Source organism: Lethenteron reissneri, chromosome 12 (assembly GCF_015708825.2).
Source record: "Lethenteron reissneri isolate LAM-NWPU_2019-01 chromosome 12, ASM1570882v1, whole genome shotgun sequence".
Classification (NCBI taxonomy): domain Eukaryota; kingdom Metazoa; phylum Chordata; class Hyperoartia; order Petromyzontiformes; family Petromyzontidae; genus Lethenteron; species Lethenteron reissneri.
The window spans coordinates 2327411-2350507 of NC_083790.1; the positions used below are offsets into that span (position 1 = coordinate 2327411).

The 23097-nt window shown below is 54.2% G+C and overlaps 1 protein-coding gene across 5 annotated transcripts in view; it reads right to left on the reverse strand.

Moving 5' to 3' along the window:
- The window catches only part of LOC133341744 (tenascin-R-like), a 101450-nt gene that overhangs the window by 31010 nt on the left and 47343 nt on the right, over positions 1-23097 (reverse strand). For 3 of the 5 annotated variants that reach the window (XM_061550415.1, XM_061550416.1, XM_061550412.1), the window contains exons 1-6: positions 18965-19144; positions 16289-16587; positions 13500-13842; positions 9809-10084; positions 6936-7571; positions 2520-2783 (exon numbers count right to left, since the gene is read on the reverse strand). In XM_061550415.1, the coding sequence (XP_061406399.1) occupies positions 2520-2783; positions 6936-7571; positions 9809-10084; positions 13500-13842; positions 16289-16396 (1627 nt within the window). In that variant the 5' untranslated portion in view covers positions 16397-16587; positions 18965-19144. Of the gene's footprint in view, positions 1-2519; positions 2784-6935; positions 7572-9808; positions 10085-13499; positions 13843-16288; positions 16588-18964; positions 19145-23097 lie in introns of those variants that run through there. The other 2 variants (XM_061550413.1, XM_061550414.1) reach the window with 1 other exon arrangement.

Sequence of the window (23097 nt, forward strand, 5' to 3'; positions counted from 1 at the left end):
CGTAGAAGGGAAATAATAAAATAATAAAAATTAAACATAATAAAATAATTCTCACGACGTTTCCGCCACAACGCAAGCAGCCGTCCTCAGGTGAAGACCAGGTCTGTCGGGGAGACAGCGTCGGGGAGACACCGTCATTCAGACGCTGTCTCCCCGACAGACCTGGTCTTCACCTGAGGACGGCTGCTTGCGTTGTGGCCGAAACGTCGTGAGAATTATTTTATTATGTTTTATTTTTATTATTTTATTATTTCCCTTCTACGTGACTTTACCGAAAGAACCAAGAAAATTCATGTCTGCAGTCACGAAAGCTTTAAATCAAAACTCTTATATTAAGTTAACAATCGTATCTCCAGGCTCTGTCTGGGAACTATTTATCTCGAAAGAACCTTTCAAAATAAGGCTCACACTGCTGATGAGACCACCTCTCCAAAAAAAATGTGGAGTCTTTATCCTCGTGTGTACGATGATGCTGTGATGATGCTGTGTTGCTGTAGAGAGTGTTACTTCAGCGAGTAGCGGGATGCACAACAAACCCGGCCATCCTGAGTTCGATTCCCGCTCGTGGCCAAATAAGAGTGGTGATTATCTGAACCAGGTCCTGGACCTCCCCTAGGTCGACTAGCGCGGTGGTGCTCGCTAACAGCACTTGCCCCAAGAGCCCATGTAGGCTACACGGGGAACCTTTGTCTTTGCGTATGACGCCGATTGTTTGTGCAGCGTCGTGCGATGATACGGCTGCGTGTTTACAGCCACTTTGTCAATCCGCTGACGGATGAGGGCCTCACCGCACCGTGTCGGTCATGGGCAGGGGCCGGCAACGAAAATAACAAGGAGAACCTTTTTGTTAGAATTTGAAAGAAAAAAACCCCTAATTTTTTTTAAAGAGCCGCAAAGCACTGTGGTGAATACGAGACGGTGATCCTGGGATAAATAATGTCGCGAAGTTCCGGAGCCGCAGTTTGCCGACCCCTGGTCATGGAGGGTGCTTTAACCATACTTCACCACATTGGTCACGGAACGCTGGTGAAGGGGGTGGCCAGGACAGGGTTCAGACATCACATCAAGCAAACTCATGTCACAGCAGTTGCGGTGCACGAACTACGACCGTGCCACTGCTCCTCCCGTGGGCGAGTTTAGGCACTTTCTAAATCCAATTGTATGAACATTGTAATGTAAGCTTTGTCCCACTGCTCACTGGAGACAGAGTCTGTAAAGCCCAGGATTATCACTCCCAGCCTGCACTGCAGTCACATGAGGACGCTAATACCACATAAAGGATAATAATGTCTTTGTCTTTGCGTTACCCAGAAAAGCCCGAACTAAGCCGATAGACTCTGAGAAAACAAATTGTTTGGTGGCGCTGCGTCGAGCAGTGGCGCACGAGCAGAGAAACACATTCGTGGCCTTAAAAATATATTAAATAAAACATTGAATGTGTTTGCATTAATGTAGGGCCCCATTTAGAATGCCTGACATTTCGAGACCACTGCCCCCCCCCCCCCCCCAACCCATTGCCCCTTGGGAGGTTTCTAGATCGGCCTCCGCCGAGCCCTGCGATGGCCAGTGTTGTTACATTGCCCTCACAATCGGGGCCCTAAGCCGCCCGGTGCTTCCTCAACAGAAAAAGCCTGCAAGGCCTCAGCGCAGGACTCAAGAGAACAATTTTCCTTCCCTTCGTTTCTTAACGAGAACAAACGCCCCCCACCCACCCCACCCACCGACTCCCAACGCGACGCGACCCCGCGACCCGCAGGCATATGGCTCTACTTGTGACACTTTTCTTAAACGGCGGGCGGGATCGTAATGAAACACTCCGGAGTTCGAGGGGTCACGATTCCCCCCGCACGTCGCTGGTTACTCAAGCGAGGCTTTGGACAAGCGCGGTTAACGACATTCGCTTCCCGAATTTTAACCCCCCCCCTACACACCCCACCCACCCTACTCCCCCACACACACCACGTGCGCCCCTCCACAACAAAAACAAAACCCCTTGCACCGTTTCCAAGCTGGTTAGCATCGATCATCGCCCTACGCACTTCGCAGCGCGAAAACGGCTGCGTCTGTTACAGCGGCGAGAGAGATAAAGTGGGGTGGGGGGGAGTTTTTAAGAATGGATTTTGTTGTTGTTTGTTGTTGTTGCGTGTGACGATCGTAGAAAATACAAAGGGTGCAGACGAACACGCACGCAAAACACATTGGGAATGAGAATGGACGATGAGGTCGCAGTTGTCTCCCAATCATATGCAGGAGGCCGTGGGTTCGAAACCCGACCCTGACGCCTGCTGTGTATTTGGAGTTTTGCGTGTCTCTCTCCCCTTGGTCGCGTGGAGTTTTCTCCGGGTTTCCCGTTTTTTTCCTTCAACGTATTTGGCTGCTATTAATCTACATGATGACGAGCCACTTCGTTGAGCCATCATTTGTGGCAGCCGGGTCGCCCATGAAAAAAGAGCTATGTAGCTTATTGGGCCCTTACAAAATAAAAGAAAGGTTCGGTTGTTTTCGTGGAGTTCACTTACGCGTGTGCACGCGCGCCGACACGGGCACACTGAGCAGGCCGTTGAGTACGGCCTGCACGGTCACCAGGTACTCGACGCCGGGCTCCAGCTGGCGCAGCGTCGCGTTGCTGCTGTCGCCCGTCGCGCGAACCTCCAGCACGAGGCCGCCGGGGGCGACGGGCGAGTAGCGCAGCACGTACTCGGTCACCACGAGGTCGTGGGCCCACGCCAGGTCCACCGTGCGGTCCGTCACGCCCGTCACCGTCACGTTCCACGGCGGGGGCACTGCGGTGGCACGCCAGGAGAGAGCGAGGTTGTCGTCATCGTCGTCATCATCGTCGTCACAATTATCATCGTCGTCGTCATCGCCATCGTCGTCGATACGCACTTCTGCGGCCGTCTGGAACGCTCTTCCTTCCGATATTAGGAAGCCACTGCAGCTCTGCACTTTTAAATCTAGATTGAAGACTCGTTTCTTGGGAATTGCTTTTTGTGTTTTGTTTGGTGCGAAATACGTTCAACATACATACATAGGAGACATCTACATCTGCCGTAGCCTCCTCCTGGAAATCTGTGTGGCCACCCCCTGCCCTGAATCCCTCCTCTCTCATCGACATATCATCTCTCGATCTCTCTCATTGCTAGATCAGCTCACGCCTCTCTCCTCAATGCTTCTTTGTGCACTTCTCAGCTAGGAAAGGAAACAGTGGTCAGGACTCTTTCTGTTGTAAGATGAGTCTGAATCCAGGAGAACAAGCGAAACAGGGACTGTGTGTGTGTGCATTTGTTTATTGACATTATTAGTTGTGTATGTCCCCCACTTAGATTCCAGCTGTGCTGTCGGTATAATTTCCCTTCAAAAGTGTTGGTTGCATGGCGATGAAACCCATAATAGCGGGTTCGGGCATTCAGACTAAGTGGCCGTACCCATACCACACTTCTCACCGTACTCCTCGTTCTGATATGAAGGGGCCGCCACCACCGCCACCAAATTGAACATCGGCAAAGTCTGACAACGGAACGCGCCTGGGGCTACGACCTCCTGGGCCGAGGATCGAACCCCCCCACCCTCCCCCTCCTCGGCAGAGGCAGCGCAACTCAGCAGCGTGGAGTCCCCCGCCAAACTGCCGGCTCGGCGAGCGGTGCAGGTGGTGCCATTACCAGAGGGGCACGGGGGGCACAAGCGGAACGTTCCCTGGCTGCGCACGAGACTGCGTGCCGTTTGAGAGGTCGCAACTTCCCCCCCACAACCACCCCCACCACCGCGTCCGGTCCGCCGGGCCGGGCCGGGCCCGTCGCACGAACACTACGCAGGTTTTCCGCAAAAAGAAAAAATTATAATTGCGCGCCGTGCCGCGCGTGCACCGGCCCCATCGGTCATCGCCGGCGGATCGGGCGCCGCGACGCGACTCGCAATTAAGGCGATGGGTCGAGAAATCCCGACGTGTCCCGCATCCCCAGCGAGACGCGTGCCTTTAATTAGACCTGCTCAGTTTCCCCGGGGGGGGGCGGGGGGGGTGGCGGTAGATGGCGACCTTAGAACATTATTGGCGGACCGGCACGCACCGCTCCCGGCCAACCCGCCGGCCAATCGCGCGCGTCCTGCCCGAGGAGTCGCGCTTCCTACGACGACGACGGGTGGAGTGCGACTATCGCGAACAGGAGCACCCGCGGTGGCGACTTTTGGCGGGAGAGAGAGCCCCCCCCCCCTCCCCGAGAGGGATATTTGGCCTACTCTTCCACGCTCGGAGGAGGCGGGAATACATCTCGGAAGAGGTGGCAAACACCCACGCTTGACCCTCGGCGCGTGACCTTGGGTCGGCCAACTGCGGTGGAACCCATTTGGCGGAGGCGGTGGATAGGGGGAGGTCGAATCGGACCGCTGACCTCCAGCTCGCTGACCATTTACACACCAACAGGAGCGACCCCGGAAGGAGGAGGAGGAGGAGTGAACGTCGTGTCCGCACTTGAGATCATCTCGCTCGTAGGGCTCTAGTGACCCCGTGGCCCATACCGGACTTCTGTGAAAAAGAGCTTCACGGCTCATCGGATTCCTCCTCCAGTCTACATTCTGATTATGATTCTACTGGTGGTGTGTGAGGCCGGCGGCGTGGCTCCTTGCTGTTCGAGTAACTCTGCCAGATATAGTTCTTTTTGGGGGGGGGGGGGTGGTGGGTGCCACTACGTAATCGCTGGCCGGACCCATCAATGGGGCACATTATGGCCCAGTGTTCTATAACAGTAAATTGTCCCGATTGTGCACATTTAAAAAAAGAATATCCTTCAAGGATTAGAAGCAGCAGGACAAAAAAAACCCCCAACACACCCCCACCCACCACCCCCATCGTAACAGACAAAACAAAGTGAGAGGGAGGTCGGCTCACAATAGCGGAATGCTGCCGAAACCCACAGACTGCCCCTTCAGCAGTCTACCTCGGGGACAAGCGATTATTTAGCTGTAAAAAAATATATATTGGCGGAAGTACAAGACGGCTTTCATCTCACGCTTGGCTCGCAAAATTGCAAGCACACAGCGCGAGATGGGGGGGGGGGGTATGTGGGGAGCAAGGAGGGGGGGCAAGGGGGGGGTGGAAATCGTCATCGTTAGACGATAAACCCCCGTCGCCGCGTTCGGCAATCAAAGCCACCGCCGCTCATTCCAGGTGGCTGCAACGATAACATAAAAAAACCCACTAGAATCGTAAATGCATAATGGGACTTGCTACTAATCAAACTCCTGCCGTACGTTGCGTGACGGAGCAGCGGGTTTTTTGCGACCTGCCGACAGATTGCGCGGTTTTGCGTTTGAGAATGTTTAGCGAGCGAATGCCTTATAGGGGAAACAAATACTAAATAACTGATTACTAACGTAGCATATAATTACAATGACACACATTATAATCGATTACTAATCTACAACTCACATCGTAACAATTGACTGATTACCAATCTAGTATATAATTACAATACCACCCCCCCCTCCGCCTCGAATCGTTGCACCTGATGAGTTCAATGATGACGTCACCATGCTGCTGCTGCTCTATTTAAGACCGGGAGACAGAGCAGAGCCTCACCATTCTGGCGAATTACCCGACGATGCTGGATGCAATTACCAGCGAAACGTCGTGCTACTCAAACATTGTAAATGTTGTGGTTTCACTCTTCAACACACCGGTGGGCTAAAGCAGTGAACTATTTGTCTTTTGTCAGCGTGACACTTTTTTGCTGATTGGCCGTGTCGGGTGGTGGAGGGTTACGACACATTTTTTAATAACGGGATCTAACCCAAAAACGTTTATTATGAATCATATTGGTCGCGAAAGCCTACGTGTTAAACTGAGCGAATGCCTCACTGTGGTTCCAAGGAGTCTCGGTCGAGAATTACCGTCACTCTCGATCAGCGACACGAAAGGGTGATGCGCGTTTACAACAATGTTCCCCCAATCTCCAGCACTCTTGTGACGCACTCCCCCTCGCCACGGCGTGCCTTTGCTTCTTCACCGTTCGCTGCGAGCTACGCTGGTTGCCGGTGACTGAGTGAATCAATTTTTGGTGTCGTACGCCTTCTTCACGAGGCCCTAAACGAGCTGGCCTGGTGGGATAACATGTTCAGTGATACAATGTTCAGTGATCAGATGTTCAGTGGTCAGATGTTCAGTGATAAGATGTTCATTGTTTAGATGTTCATTGTTTAGATGTTCAATGATAAGATGTTCAGATGAGCAGCTCACTATCGAAATGTTTGCGAGTTCAAGTCTTGGTTTGGATTTCACTCATCCCAGCATACCTTTTGGGGTCGATAAAATAAGCAACCACTCAATGGACACACTCACCCCTGCCATAGGAATGGGAATGGCGACAGCTTGTAGAGACAGACAGATCAAGCCCGTTGATGATAATGATGATAATAGACACAATTTCAACCCAGAAGATGGGTACAAACTGACCAATCGTTGGAAGGACGTTATCAACCAGTTCAAGTCATAACTGGCTGTGATGTTTCCATCCAGCCACCATTGCTCGTTTTCCTCAATGTGGGGGTGGCTCTCCGATCTTACATTGACATGCTAATTTCTTTCACTCTAACATCACTAGCACCGCCCACTTCGCTTATGACCCTTGGCCTACACCCATTTCAAACCTTTAAAACAGCCTGCCTCAGCAGCTTCCCCGCTATTTTTTCTCCTGATGACGATTGCTTGTGTTGCGATCGAAACGTCGTAGTTTTTGGTTATTTTAGTTGAACCTATCTACGTGACTTTACCGAAAGACCCAAGAATATAATAATGATAATAATAACAACCGTGATGAAAGATCACTGAAAAAAGTCCCTGCATCAGCTATGCCACACATTCTTTACCCCCTCTCCCGCCCCCACAGAATCGACCAAGCTCCCGAACTCCCAAACCCGTGCACCTCTCCCACCGTGGCTCTCACCTTCGGAGCAATCCTCCCCGAGGATGCCCTCGTTGCAGACGCACGCGCCGTCGACGCACGCGCCCAGGCCGCTGCAATTTCTGGCGCACAGCACGCTTCCCAAGATCTGCCGATCCGTCTCTCGCACCACGACCTCCTCTTCTTCCTCCTCCTCCTCCTCTTTTTTCTCATCCTCCTCCTCCTCCTCCGTCTTCTTCTTCCTCCTCTCCCTCTCCTCTTCCTCCGGCTCCTCCCGGCCGTCGGCCACGTCGCACCGCTCGCCCGAGAAGCCCTCGTAGCAGCGGCACTCCCCTCCGACGCAGCGGCCCTGATCGTTGCAGCCGTCGGGGCAAGCGGCGAGCTGGCACGCGTCGCCCTCGAAGCCCTCGAAGCAGCGGCACTCGCCGCCCACGCAGCGGCCCTGGTCGCTGCAGTCGTCGGGGCAGCGGGCGCCGGCGAGGCGGCACGCGTCGCCCTCGTAACCGTCGGGGCAGAGGCACTCGCCGTCCACGCAGCGGCCGCGGTCGCCGCAGGAGGCCGGGAGGCACAGCGGCTCGGAGCAGTTGGCGCCGCCCCAGCCGTCGTCGCACGAGCAGCCGCACGCCTCCAGGCTGAAGTTGCCGTGGCCGCTGCACGGAGGGAGGTAGTCCACGTTGCCTGCGGCGGCGACGGTCGGTGGAAGGTGGGACGGTGGGGAGAACCACAGGTTTAAGTGTTGTTATTGGTGGTGGTGTTGTCGGTGTTGTTGGTGTTGTTGTTGGGGTTAATTTTGTTTAATCAGTGGTTGCTGACAGAGGCAGATCTAGAAACTTCCCAGGGGGAGGGGCAGTTCAAAAATTTATTTATTTTTAATATGGCCCGATATTAATCATTCAATGTATTTTCTCTGGTAAATACCAATAAAATAATATTGCTTTCTAGGTCTCAAATGTCCGCCACTGTTATTGGTCGTGAATGGGACTAGTACTCGGGTCGCCGGGTTTGTAGCGCAATACGCTAACTACTCCTATACCCGCTCCAGTAACCACCACGATACCGCTGATCACACTGCCATTCGCCACTAAGTGGCGGTCACTTCACCACGACGCTTGTGCCAGTCTATGTGCACTTTAAGACCACGTGAAGTGTCGAACGCCCGCTGGAAGGAGGTCACAGGGCAGACCCAGGTTCCATAGGTTGACTGACTGATGCTCATCAAACATACACACGTACGCACAAGTTGAGTCATGACCTGCAAAGTGAATAGAGCATTCTGGTGACAACTACTACTATAACCCCCTCCAATAACCACCACCAACTACTACTATACCCGCTCCAATAACCACCACCATACACACACACACACGCACCTAAAGCTGAGCCATGACTTGTGCTCAGACTGCCCCCGAACACCACCGGAGCGGACTTGCATTGGAACGACGCACGCGGATCACGCGGGCACAACGGGACCCAGGAGTTGCATTCCTGCGGGCGCTGTCATCGGCCCCCTCTCGCGCGCGACCGGTGCGAAATCAAAAGCGGAGATCTGGAGTGCGTCGCCCATGTCCGTCACCCCGGAGCTGCTGCGTTTCGCCGAGGGAATGCAACCCGAGAGGGACGCCTGGCAGAGCATCAGTCCCCTCCTCTCCAGAGGAAGCCCTCGCCAGGTCACTGTGGGTGCCCGGTGTTTATACTCCTCAATACATGCGTGTGTGTGTGTGCGTGTGTGTGTGTGCGTGAGTGTGTGTGTGTGTGAGTCTGTGTGTGTGTGTGCGCCTGTGTGTGTGTGTGCGCGCCTGTGTGTGTGAGTCCGTGTGTGCATCCGTATTTGTGTGCGTGTGTGTGTGTGAGTGTGTGAGTCTGTGTGCGTGTGTGTTTGTGCGTGAGTGTGTGTGTGAGTCTGTGTGTGTGAGTGAGTGTGTGTGTGTGCGCGCCTGTGTGTGTGAGTCCGTGTGTGCATCTGTATTTGTGTGTGTGTGCGTGTGTGTGCATCTGTATTTGTGTGTGTGCGCGCGCCTGTGTGTGTGTCTGTGTGTGCGTCTGTATGTGTGTGTGTGCGTGTGTGTGTGTATCTATGTGGGGAGCGGTGGTGCAATGGTGAGCATGCTGCGATACGAACCAGGCGACCCGAGTTTGATTTCTGCTCCAACACCTGTGACGATTATCTGAATCAGTTCTGGGCCTCTCTTAGGTCGACTCAGCCTCAAATGAGTACCTGATGTGGTGTGTAAACATCGCCACTGGGGATGCTGGGCATGGTGCTGGCTACCCACCCCCTCGTGTACCGTACCGGCCTTCATAAGTGTTCGCTAACAGCACTTGCCCCAACAGTGTGTTGAGGCTATATGGGGGAACGTTGGCTTTGTGCGTATGCGTAGTGACTCAACTTAGATACATCTGTATGAGCAAGTAGCTCATGGCAATACGATCCTGGCTATATGTCTTCCCGTGTTATCAATATCACATCCTGGCCTCGAGTTAATACCTGGTACAAGTTCAAATCATTAGCACCGGTAAGAGACAATGGCAGCGTCGATGGGGCATGGTCTACGTCAGCCTGTACGGTACCTAGTCTGACACCTATAGATGAGAGTTGAGAGATATGAGAGAGTGTGGTGGGCAGCAGAGTGAGACGACAAGGGAGAGCTATCGGAAGGTATTCATCCCCTGGACTTAAGAGACCGTAGATCTAGCGTGCCAGAGCATCCATCCACCTTCTATCTAAAGGGCTCAGTTTCTCACTGAACATCTTTCCCGGCGCCGCCGGTAGGCCTGGAGCAAGTGGCACACGATCCGCAACCAGCGACAAATCTCAGCCGCGGCGAGAGGTGTACTGGATGCGTCGCGCCGGGTTTTTACGAAGCGGGCCTCCCCCCGATCGAAATTGTTCCCCGTCCTCTCCCGCCGCTCGCTACCTGCGGAGGCCGCCGAGGCTCCGGCACCGCCTGCGCCGCCCCCGCAGCAGCCGTAGCCGTTGCTGTTGCCGTTGGCCGTGCACTGCTGGCGCAGCGCGGACACCTGGTGCTCGAGCAGCTCGATGCGGCTCAGCAGCTGGCGCAGCAGCGGCGAGTCGTGGTCGTGGTCGTCGTGGTCGCCGTGGCAGCCGCACGCCTTGCGCGGGATGCTGATGCGGTGCGTGAACACGATCTGGCTGTCCGAGTCCTCCGTCTGCTCCACGAACATCGCCGAGCCTGCGCGGCACGGGGGGTGGGGGGGGCGGAGGCGGGGAGTGTGAGGGGGGGGGGGCGAAGTGAGGAGCGATCGAGGGATTGCGCCACAGTAACAGTGACTCGGCGGTAGAGCGAGCGGCTCGCAATCCTTGAGTTGTGAGGCCATATCTTGGTTGGGGGTTGACCCAGCCCATCGTTTTGGGGTCGATAAAACTTACACCACTTTTGCGGCGAAGTCAGCAGTGATTGTCTGATGGGTACACTCGTCCCCCGTCATAAGAATGTGGAATTTCCACCCCTGGCTCAGGGCTGTAAATGGGTGATGATCACTGCCTTCGTTTTACTTTGGGCAGACAATCACTTTGAGTCTTGGCTTTCCATGAGAATCGTGTTATCTTAGTAATGTCATCCTGGTTATTCATTTTTTATGATGCTACTGCTGACGACGAGAGAATAACTGCTGAAAATGATGATGGAATGATGATATTCATAATCCTATCACCATCATCTCCAATGAAGAGGCTGATGATGATAATAATCATCATCATTATGAATGATGGATCATCCATTCACCGACAAGGCCAAACATCCAAGTGCAGGGCCCTCCTGAATTGTAGACTCCGTATTTCTGACCCAGCAAGGCTTTGCTCGAGAAATAATGGGCATGTATTCGTTATTATTACGTGTGTGTATATATACATGGTTCAGCACTCATATTTCTGAGATGGAGTTCAACACTTAATTTTTCACCAGATCAGAGAGTCACAGCAATAACCACACCTCGCCGTCTACCCACGCTCCCAGACCGCCAGAGCCGACGCGCAGTAGACGCGGCGACCTTCAAAGTTCCGTCCTGACGGGACTCCCTAGGCACCGGGCGACCCACGTGACCACAGTTGGGAGAGTTCTGCATCTTGCGCGCGTCGATTTGCAAAACTGGAAGTAACCTTTGCGTCCCGCTCAACGTCCGACATCTGTTTGCTTTTCCAACGTTCATCCGCAGGTCAGCTGGATCCATTCGTCGAAAAAACTTTGAGCGCGAATTTCTGGCCCATGACGGTCCACCCCCCCCCCCCCCCCGTTTTGGATCGCTCTTTGTGTCTCTGGGATTTGCGTGCAACTGTTCTCATGCCGGCCCCCAGTCGCTCTTGACCTGAATTCATCATTCTTGAGCGGCCCCGTTCTTGGCACTTTGCTGCTACGGTGTTCCCGTTACGCACTTGGCCCTTCACGTTTTCTCGACCCGTTTGGCCGCTGCGACCGAAGCCTCGTCGGAGTCCGTCAGGCTCCTTCCTCACCCCCTCCCCCCCCCCCCCCCGATGGAAAACTTTTGGCTGCGATGCGGACCACGCCAAAGACGGCGACAAACGTTCGCAACAACAACAATAACAACAATAACAACAACAACAGCCAGATCGATTTGTGGACGCTGCCAATGTATCGTCTCGTGCCGCATCATCCCCCAATTGATTTCCACTCTGCTCAGCGCGAAGGCATTTGGCAAAAGGCACCGGTGCAGGAAGCAATTGATTACTCGATCAAGCGCGCAGGCAAAGCACCCATCACGAGTCGTGATGACGGCCAGAGGTCGAGGAGCAAGGAGGGAGTGGCAAGCGGAGGAGGGAACGCTCCGGTGAGCTCCGCTCGTGTGCTAACAGCACTTGCCCCACCAGTCTGTTAAAGGCTATACGGGGGATCGTTGTCTTTGTATACCGTGTGTGTGTATATATATATATATATGTACACAGCCACGATGGAAAATATGACCCAATGTCATTTTAATGGCAAGCCCGGGGCCGTGTCCCTGCGGTGCGGTCAGGTGAGCAGTGGTGCATCGAGGCGTAGCGAGCAGGGCTGGGGGGGGGGGGACAACAGCCGCTACGCCACGGACCCCACGGGGATAGGGGGGGGGGTACGAGGAGGCTGCTTCCCATCACCCAGCTAACGAGGGCTGTGCAGCGTGCAAGTGAGAACTATGAGGAATGCTCCTAACCGACTGCCACGTACTCACTCTCCTCTGCCCCCCTCCCCCCACCCCCCTATCGCCCTTGACTGACCACCTGCTTCAACCCCGGGGTTGTTTTGTCATACTTCACCATGTGGGATGGTGACACGCGGTTCCGGCAGGTGGGGGGGGGGGGGAGCGCCCGGCACCGGTTTAGATATCACTCGCTACCGATGTCAGCCGTGGCTAGGAATGGAACTCAGGTCACCAGGTTCGTAGGGCAGTGCGCTAACCAGCGAGTCGCTGCCACACAGTGCAACATTAGCGGAGGATTATTCACTCACTCAACTATTCACCCACCCACTCAACTATTCACCCACCCACTCACCTATTCACCCACCCACTCACCTATTCACCCACCCACTCAACTATTCACCCACCCACTCAACTATTCACCTACCCACTCAACTATTCACCCACCCACTCAACCATGCACCCATCCACTCACCAATTCACCCACCCACTCACACACCCATTAAGCCACCCACCCACTCACTACCTCACCCACCCACTTACCCTGCCACCCACACCATCTCTAACCCAATCACTCACCCACTCACCCACCCACCTATTCACCCACCCACGCAATTTCTCACCCACCAATTCACTCATCGGAGGATCGTTTTTTTTTTGTTTGAGGGCAGCAATACTACCATTGGTGGTCAATGTGGATAAGACTAACACGCCACTGCTTGCCTGTGCTGCTCCACCCCCATGGGCAATGGCACTGCCGATGCAATGTCAATCCTTTCACAGTTTCCCCAACGAACTGGAACCAGAACCAGGCAGGTACTCAGCGCAGGCATCACTCGCCACTGCCGTCAGCGAGCTATATCTAAAGAGGTTCAATGCGCAATGCGCAAACCACTGCGCCACCACTCCACCCATTTGTTGAAGCTCACTAGACAGCCATCCAGTAACACTATCCAGTCCCGTACCTCTCACCCTGACCTCACTGCTCTCACTTCACCCGCCCACATTTTATTACTTGTATGAATTTCATTCTTCTCCTCCCTCTCACGAACACACATTTACGCACGCGCACGCACGGAAACGAGCACAAAGACAAAGGTGTCCCCTATAGCCATGCTGACTGTTAGGGAAAGTACCGTTCGTGAGCACGTATTGAGGCCCTCGTTGGCACACGATGGGGTGGTGTGGCCAGCACCTCGTCACTGTGCTGACGTTTAAGCACCGCAGCAGGTGCTCATTTAAGGCTGAGTTGACCTCGGGGAGGCCCAGGACCAGTTCAGACAATCGTTACTGGTGTGGGCGGTGAGCGGGAATGGACCACAGGTTAATAGCGCGGTGCGCTAACCACTGCACTACCGGTCGCCCACAACGTAAATACAAAGACATGCAGACACACACACACGAGAACACGATGCACGTAGCCCCCTGTGCCCCACCACCCATCTCCCCGAGGCTCACCCGCTGCACCTCCCGCGTCGATCGGCGCCGACCCGGCACCTGCACTGCCTCCGGCGGCACCGGCGGCACCGGCGTCAGCGGCGTCTCCATCCTGGGGCGCCGCTCCGCAGAGCGCGCTGGCCGGCATGTTGATGGTGTACACGTGGTTGTAGACGTGGGGGTGACGCCCGCCTCCCGCGTGCACTGGCTGGGAGCCACCGCCACCGCCGCCGCCGCTGCTGCTGCTGCTGATGGTGCCACCACCACCACCGCCGCCGCCGTTATTGTTGTCGTCGTCGTTCCCGAGTTCGAGGCTGGTCTCGACGCTCGAGTCCACGTCGCGCCGCAGCCGTTCGGTGAGCACCTGCGGCGTCAAGACGACGAGGAGGTGGAGGAGGTGGTGGAGGACGCGGCAATAACACAACGGGCTCGCGCTTGGTTCGACGTGCGCCGCAAGTAGCCAACCGTGCTTAGTGGAGGTGGCGGGCGGGAGGGACAACAAACTGGACACAACGTGCGCCTCGGAGGCACGCGCGGGACGCGTGGCCCTGGGCTGCCCGCCCCCCCCCCGTGGCTGCCCCCCACCCGGGCTGCCCCCCGCCCCATGGCTGCCCCCCCCCCCCCGTGGCTGCCCCCCCGCCGCTCCATTCGAAGCTTTCTGAACGAGAATATAAACAGAAAGCACCTCCTTCACACGTGACTGAGCAACTCACGCGCGGAAAGCACCCAGGCTCGTGAGATGACATGAGCCAAGCATAGTGCGTGGATGCACGTGTGTGTGTATATGTGTGTACATATACTGAACGTCTTTCGCACTGTACGTAGCCAACCGTGCTAATCCACGGATTAATGACAACCATGCTCATCTACAGGTTCCGCAATGTCCCTCGAATGGTGCCGGGCCGGCGAGAGCGACTCTCGCTATCACCGTGACTGACAGACTGACTCACAGATGGACGTAATGGTGTGGTGGTCGACTATAATTCAGGAATATGTTTCTTCTTCTGCTTAATGATGCCTCAAACCCGGGGCACACGTGCTGCGTGCACGCGCAGCCGTATTTTCACTCCACTGCTAGATGAGGGCTTCCATTGAGGCGGGTCGGTGAAGGCGACGCGACCAGAGCCGTGGCGGGGAGCGGCACAAGTCCCGAGTGGAGTCCACGGCGCCCGCTACGCCGCACCGCCCTCTGCTGCCCGCCACGTCGCCCCGTGAGCGGCCTCTCAACAACAACAACAACCCGTGGTGCCTGAGGGGGGGGGGGGCTGGGCTATTCCGGGGCTCAGCTCCTGCTTGGAGCCTACCTCGACCGTCCAACGAGATTGAGCATCTTGAGTGGCATCGGCCTGATGTGATGTCAGGCGTTCGCGGGTGGTTGAAACCAAATTGAATGGGAGAAAAAAAAACTTAAGTTTCTGGGTTTTTGTTAGTTTTTTTATTTGATGGGGATGCCTCTTTGGCTCAGAAGGGGTCTTGTTGATCCCGTAATGGAAGGTTGCGGGTATGCGGTGGCTTTGCCGCTATACAGGATGAGCAGCAGAGGCCGCCTGCCCGTGTTCTCTCTCTCTCTCTCCAGGATGTAACCGAGAGCCGCGCTCACACGGGCAAAGCCACCTGCACACGCGGAATTTCCGATGGCGAGAACGCTGCACGTGTCTGTGCACGTTTTGAAAGGAGGGGAATGAACAATGAAGGTGGGAACCGCTAGGCAGGGTGAGCGAAAGTGTGTACATCACCTGGACAATTGGAGATTGACCTAATTGGGCAGTGTTCTGCACGGGAAATACCCCTGCTACCCGCTTAGCGTAAATCCCCAGAGTAAAGAATTGACCGCAGAGAAGTTGGATTGCGGTTGACTGCCGCGGGCAAAGCTGCGGTCAAGGAGATGACAGCGCACCCATTACCTGCTTGTAAACGCGCTCCATCATGCACCTGTATATGCAAACGCACAGGTACACACCTACACAAACATGCGGACACCAATGCTGTGGCCATATATTAGTAGAAAATATTTCAACTTATTTTCTCTAATAAATATTTTTTTTCAAAAACATCACTTTTCGGGGTCTCATCACCAGCCCTCCCGGGAAGCACCACACACACACCTATTTAACAAGGACAAAGATTCCCCGTATAGCCTGTAACAGACAGTTGGGGTAAGTGCTCTGAGCGAGCACTGATGGAGGTCGGCATGGCACAGGAGGGGGTGGGTGGCCAGCACCACGCCCGACCGCCTTTGTCTCCCCAGTTGCGATGTTTACACACTGCACTAGGCACTCATTTGAGGCTGAGTCGACATAGGCGAGGCCCAGAACCGGTTCAAATAATTGCCACTGGTGATAGCCGTGAGCGGGAATCGAACCCGGGACCCCGGGATCCGTGCACAGCGCGCTAACCACTACACTACCGCCCCCCCCCCACAAGTTCACACGCGCACACGCCTGCACACGTACACACGTGCACACGCCTGCACACGTGCACACGTGCACACGCCTGCACTCGCCTTTAATCGTGCACCTACACTCACGCACGCACCCGTACACCTGTACGCAACACAATCACACGTGCATGCAGCTGTGATAACCTTCACACACACACACAAACACCTGTCGAGACCTGCGTACACACAAAGATCCTGCGTATAGCTTCAACAAACAATTTGAGGCGCATGTTAAGGCCGTCAACGGTGCACACATTTGCACACAGACACAGGTGGCCACGTGGTGAGCGGTGGCCACGTGGTGAGCGGTGGCCACGTGGTGAGCGGTGGCCACGTGGTGAGCGGTGGTCAGGTGGTGAGCGGTGGGCACCTCCAGAGTTGCTCCCGCCGCAGTCGGTAGCAGCTGGGCAAGCACTGCCGCCATCGTGACTACGGTCGCCACCACCACAGCCATCGCCACACGCTCCCTGCTTCCCATCCCGCACTCTTCCTTTCGCTCTCCTTCACCCCCCCCGCCACCCGCGTCCTCCCTCCCACTCCCAACCCACTGGGCCACCTCTCCCTCGCTCCGGATCGCCTCGTGCACCTCCTTGGTCAGCGGCTGGCTCCTCCACGCTTGAGGTTCGAGGTCTCTGGGTGTTTGAGCTGCTCTGGCTCACTTCAGTGATTCTGTGCAGAGGCAATGGACATCAAACGTCGACATCACCATCGCCATCACCACCACCACAGTCATCATTATTAAGGGTTGCCACCCGCCCGGGTTTGACCGGGACATTCTGGGAATTGGCGTCTGTGTTCGTGTTGGCAGGAATTCATTTGTACCGAGATTTGACACCGGTGTTGCTGTGTTGAACTTTATTACTGTGACCTGGACAATGTTGATCACAGACCCGGTGCTCAGTTCGGAAGCATGCGCGGCTTTGGTTCACAGTGGGGACAGTTGGCATCCCTACCAGCCTATCGCCATTACCATCATGTGTAAGTAATGATCATGTTAAAGCACAGCCCCATCGGTTCAATCCGTGCGATGGATGATGGCATCCAAATGCCACGCAGGTCGCTGGTGGCTGTTTGACCATACTTCACCGCGCCGGTCAGTGCGGGTGGGGCGAAGGCAAGGTGCATAGACACGGGAACATAGAGGTACCGTACGACAATGCATTTTGCTGCAGCGCTGTCCACAATGTAGGGCCACAGCATCCTATAGCACCTGGCGTGCATGGCGGTCACCCGTTAAGAGCAACTATTTACACTCAACCCAATGACAATAACACTTTGCATATTGCTAACCTGCTAATTAACCAATGGATTAATGACTGTGTTTGGATATTCTTGGTTTTCACACCTGATGATGATTGCTTGTGTTGCAATCGAAACGTGAGAATTTTTTTATTTTTTTATTTTAGTATTTCCCTTCTACGTGACTTTACCGAAAGAACCAAGAATATGAATCCCTGCAGTCACGAAAGCTTTACATCGAAATGTGTTTGGATAGTTTAACAAATACTGTAATACAAATTATCGTGAGCAAATCATCCGCAATGCGACCGGGTCTCGTCAGATCTTGGAAGCTAAGCAGGTGTTGAGCCTGGCTAGTGCTTGGATGAGCGGCCACCCTGCATTGCAGGTGTTACAGGCGATGGGTCGCACGTGGTGGTCAGTGCAGTGAATTCAACTGATGCATCGTCGTATGTCCACGCTCCCAACCTTCATCTATCGATCCGCTGAAACCACCTTGGTGAAGTATGGCCACATAATCCTTCACCCCACGAACTTGCACGGCTTGGGGAGGCCCTCATCCAGCAGCGGATTGACCAAAGAGCGGTATTGAAGCACTGCGTATAGACTGTACACCTTTGTAAGCCTCAATCACATCAACATTACTCTCGATACGTACTGCACTCTGAGTCTCAAAACAAATGCATTGACTTGGCCTGTGTTGAACCCGAATCAAATAGAGAGATACATTACACAGTGGCGGCTTGCAAGGTTAGGGAAATTATCCAGCAATTATCTCCACTTTTCCGCATTAATCATTCATACGCCCACGTTCTTTAACCATCTGGATGAGTGTACACAACGCAGGGGACACGCGCGCGACCACTCGTGTTATGCACACGCACACGCAATACACACAGAGACAAATACCCCCCGTATAGCCTTCAGAGACAAGTGTTTTTAAAGGAGCACCTATGAAGGCCGGCACGGCACAAAATCGCAAGGTTTTGGCCAACACCACGCCCGCCCGCCCGCCTTTGTCTTCCCCCCAGTGCTGATGTTTACACACCGCACCAAGTACTCATTTGAGACTGAGTCGACCTAGGGGAGGCACAGTGCCGTTTCAGATGTACGCCAATGATGTTCGCCATGGCCGGGAATCGAACTGGAGGCTTCGTAGCGCACCACGTTAACTAACCACGACACTATCGCTCCCCACATTCATACACTCTCATACAATGTACGACACCCACACAATGCAAAGACAAAGAGCCCACAATGCTTACACAGACCACACAATACACACTCGCATTCGCTCATACAAACATACACACACACAATGCACACGCTCACGCGATACGCACACAAAATGCGCTCGCAACGTACAGCAGCCTTCAATGCATATGGATGAACGCGCCCGGGGCTCATAGAGCCAAACTAAGGTACACTGACCTAATTTCCGCGGTAGCAGCAGCAGCAGTAGCTGCAACGCACAAGCACGCGATGCGTGACTCTTAAACACGCGCCGTTCTGTGCAGATGTATTACAGAAAAGAGTTCCACGGCATCAGAATCACAGAATTTACCGTCGGGTGGACAATACTTGCGGGTATTCTGAATTCCTGCAGCTCACGGAGCTCCGTCCACGCTCTGTGCTGGAGATGGAGCTCCGTGGATGCTCTATAATGTATCCCCATGCCTCATCCGCGAAGAAGCTCCTCCATGCATGGGCTGTGATGGAGCCCGTCAATTTACTCTGCGGTGGATGCTAAGTAGACACTTTGTGGTGGAGCGTGGTGTTATGCCCTCTGACGGAGCTCTGCACTTACTTTGCGATGGAGCTCCGTGCTTGGTCGTACCTCCAGGCAGTGCAAGTCTCCTCCCGCAATCGCAAAGGGCTTTTTTGTTAAAGCGGTGTCCCCGTGTCCAGGACGTGAGCGCGTGCCCCGCGTTTTTGTTTCCTCTCTCCCCCAACGATGCAACTTCCTAGCGGCCTCCCCACTCCAGCTCCGTCGCACGACGGCTCTGAGAGACAGCCGCAGGTCCACTCCCTACCCAAGGCGCCCCCCCCCCCCCGGGTCTCACACACCGCCCTGACATCACTACTTTGGCGTGGGTGGCGCTAAGAGCCACGATCGACTCAACTTGAGGCATTCCCCTGAAATTCCTTAACCCCTCACCGTGGATTCACTCGAAGGCTTGCGGTCACATTTTTCCGGCTTTCTAGTCGCGCGTCACGAGAGCTTTCCGACCCGCTGCTTAACGCGGCGGCGAATGCATGCAACGCATTTCTCGTTCAATTCACAGTCCCTCGTGTTTCATCAATTATAACGAAAAACAGGTCCGTGGCTCAAGTGCCGTTCAATCCAATATTCCCCCTCTTCGCTTCCCAACACCGCGCTCCACGCTCGCGTTCTTGGGCGATAAGATAATTCTAGAAACATGCGTTGAGATTATTTGGGTGATTTTGACTGATAGAAATTTCCACGTGAAAAGCCACTTCATTGAGCAATCATTTGTGACTGCCAGGTCGCTTTCTGAAAAGGAAACTAATAAGCTCAGTGGGCCTTACTTGGGAAAATTAAATAGTTTATTTGTTATGTGTTTAGTGCTTTGCTCATCATTCCTATACTTTGCACTCCTATCGTGTTTTGTGTTGTAACCATTTGACCGGTGCCTCCTAGATATCTGTGAAAAAGAGCTTCATAGCTTATCGGATTCCTCCAGTGTAGATACATATTCTGATTCTGGAATTCACCTTGCCTTACCCTACAGTGATGGCTTGGTGACACAGAAAACACAGCCACATAAAGCACACCCACACACAAGACATAGACCCCCCCCCGCCCCCCCCGTATACGCTTAAATATACTTTTGGGGAAAGTACTGCTGTGAAAGCCGGCACGACATTCGAGGGGGTAGATGGCCAGTACCACGCCCGGCCGCCTTTGTCTCCCCAGTAGCGATGCTTCCACACCACACCAGGTACTCATTTGAGGATGCCCAGGATCGGTTCATATAATCGTCACTGGTGGTATTGGTGGCAGTGAGCGAAAATCGAACTCTGTCCGCCGGATTCGTAGCGGAGCTCGCTAACCGCCAGCACCACCGCTCCCCACAAAGACAAAGATCCCCCGTATAGCCTTAACAGACTGCAGGGGCAAGTGCTGTTAGCGAGCATCTATAAAGGCCGGCACGGCACACGAGGGGTTGGGTGGCCAACAGCACGCTCGGCCGCCTTTGTCTCCCTCGTGGTGATGTTTACACATCGCACCAGGTACTCATTTGAGGCTGAGTCGACCTAGGGGAGGCCCCGGACCGGTTCAGATAATCGTCACTGGTGTTGGCCGTGAACGGGAATCGAACCCCGGGTCGCCAGGTTAGTAGCGCAGCGCGCTAACCGCTACACCATCGCACAACCGCACCCCACACACGCACGCAAAGAGACACGCACAGAATCACACACACAGAGACACACGCACAGAGTCACACACAGAGTCACACTCGTTGAGTCTGGCACGGGGCGCGCGCACACGCAGACACGCAGAGGCTGTCACGCAATGCCACCAACTCGACCCTATAAGAGACCCGCGTGCTAAGGAGAATGCGGTACTAAGGAGAATGCGGCCCTCAGTGAAGCTTTCCTGCTGCTGATGACGATGATTGAGGTGGCCAGAATGTGATAGTATAGACAGAGGATTAAATCCATCTGTACGGAGCTTGGAGTGTCAGCCCTTTGTACGCAAGCGGTGGGGGGTTTGCTCCGGGCTACTGCGGTGATGCCCCATCCACATTAATGGGATCGGCCAAACATCCCAAATGTATAAGGACCCTCTTGAAAATGGGTCGTGAGATTCCTGGACAAACAAATTACATTATTGTACAGCCGGTTGCTATAGAGACCAATGTGAAAACCACTAAACAATAAGCAATCCAATTACATCAGTGTAAAATTAAACCTTAATTACGGAAAGATCTTTTCAAATTACCCCACCCCCAACTCCCCCCCCCCCTTCCTTATTCAACCGAGCAACCACGTGATGTCTCGTGCATCTAACATGGCCAAGCAATGGGCACTGAATTAGCTGGACACGAGTCGGGTGTGTAGGGAGTGCAGGATCTATGAGGTGTGCATCCCGTGTAGCGGGGGGTGTAGGGCGTTGAGGGTGTGCGGGGGGTGTATGGGGTCCGGGATGTGCTGGGTGTGTTGGTTACAGAACGTTGGGGAAGCGTCGTGGCGTGGGTGGTGAAGCGAGACACCAGGGAGCCTGTGTGTGCGTGTCGAATGGAGCCACGCGAGACCTCAGACAGCCACTCGCGGAGTCGTGGAGACGATGAAGACAAACACGCTCTCTCCCCGTCTTGCACGTGGGTGTATCTCCCCCCCGCCCCTTCTCTGTCGAATGTCTCCATCTCGCACTTTCCACCAACACGCTGCACATTTCCAGCCCCTTTGTCAATTCACTGCCGGATGAGGCCTCGCGACACCGTCTCGGATGTTGTGGTTGTCTGGCCATACCTCACGGCGCTGGCCGGTGCGGGTTGATTAAGGATTGGGTCCAGGACCGGTTCAGATATCGCTCGCCACTGATGCGAGCCGTGACTGGGAATCAATTTAGATTGTTACAACAAAACATATATATATATACACCCATGCTTCTCTGCCCCCATCTCCCCCCAAACTCTCCCCCAGCCCCCTTCCCATCCCCCGTGAGTCTACCTACCCTACCACCTACACTCCAATAATTAATAGCGTGCCTACGCTCACTCCCCTGTGCATCCCCAGCCCGGTCCGATCAAACACTGGGAATGTCACCTGGCCGAGACTGTTACAAAGAAGCACACACGCACACACACACACACGCACACACACACGCACACACACACGCACACACACACGCGCATACACACACGCGCATACACACACGCGCATACACACACGCGCACACGTGCGCGCGCACGCGCGCGCGCACACGCGCGCGCACACAAGCGCGCGCACACACGCGCGCACACACGCGCGCACACACGCGCACACACACACATGCGCGCACACACACGTACACACATGCGCGCACACGCACACACACACGCACACACACGCACACACACACACACTCGCGCACATCACCGCGGGAAACACAGCGGCCCTGAGCCAGAAAGCGGAGCCGTGTTTTGCCATTCCAGTACAGGTGAGAGTCAATACTCCAGTCGCTACCTTGTACAAAATATGTAAAAACAAACAAGCATGGTATCGTGTTTCGCCCGTATATGTAATTAGAACAAAGATCTTAATTGACTAAATTTTACACGCTGGCTTTCGAGACCCATATTTATCATCCGTAATCGATGTTTTTTTGGTAATTGCCTGATGATGTTGTTTGGAACTATCAGCGAAACGTCCGCACCCAATTGTTAAATGTTGAGTGGATCGTTCTCCGACAACAACAAAAACAACGCACCGGTGGTGCTGCTGAAACATTGCCACGTTTCTTGACGAGACCACTCGACTAATCGGCTGTGTCGGGTGGAGGAGGGTTTACGACACGCACTTTATTTACGCGATCTGACCCAAATCTATTATGAGACCTCCATTTACGATGATTGACGCTCAGGGTGAGAGCTGTAGGTAGGTAGGGTTGTTGCTCGCTAACAAGACATCGGGAGGAATTCATTTGTCAAAATTCCACATTCCCATATCAGAAATTGGATACGCACAAGACAAGCATTGCTGATTTACAACAAACCGGTATTCATTGTCTGGCAAGCCAAGAGATTATGGTCACGGTTGTGATAATGCAGCGAGGACTCGCCGAGTCTCAAGACACATTTCAAAGAGGGTCCCGCATGGACACGTTTGGCCGATTCCATTTAGAGAAGAAACCAGAGTACCCCGTTAAAGACCCACCACGCAAGCGATGAAATGACGCTCAAAGCTTTGCTTTATATATATCCGCGTTCACAA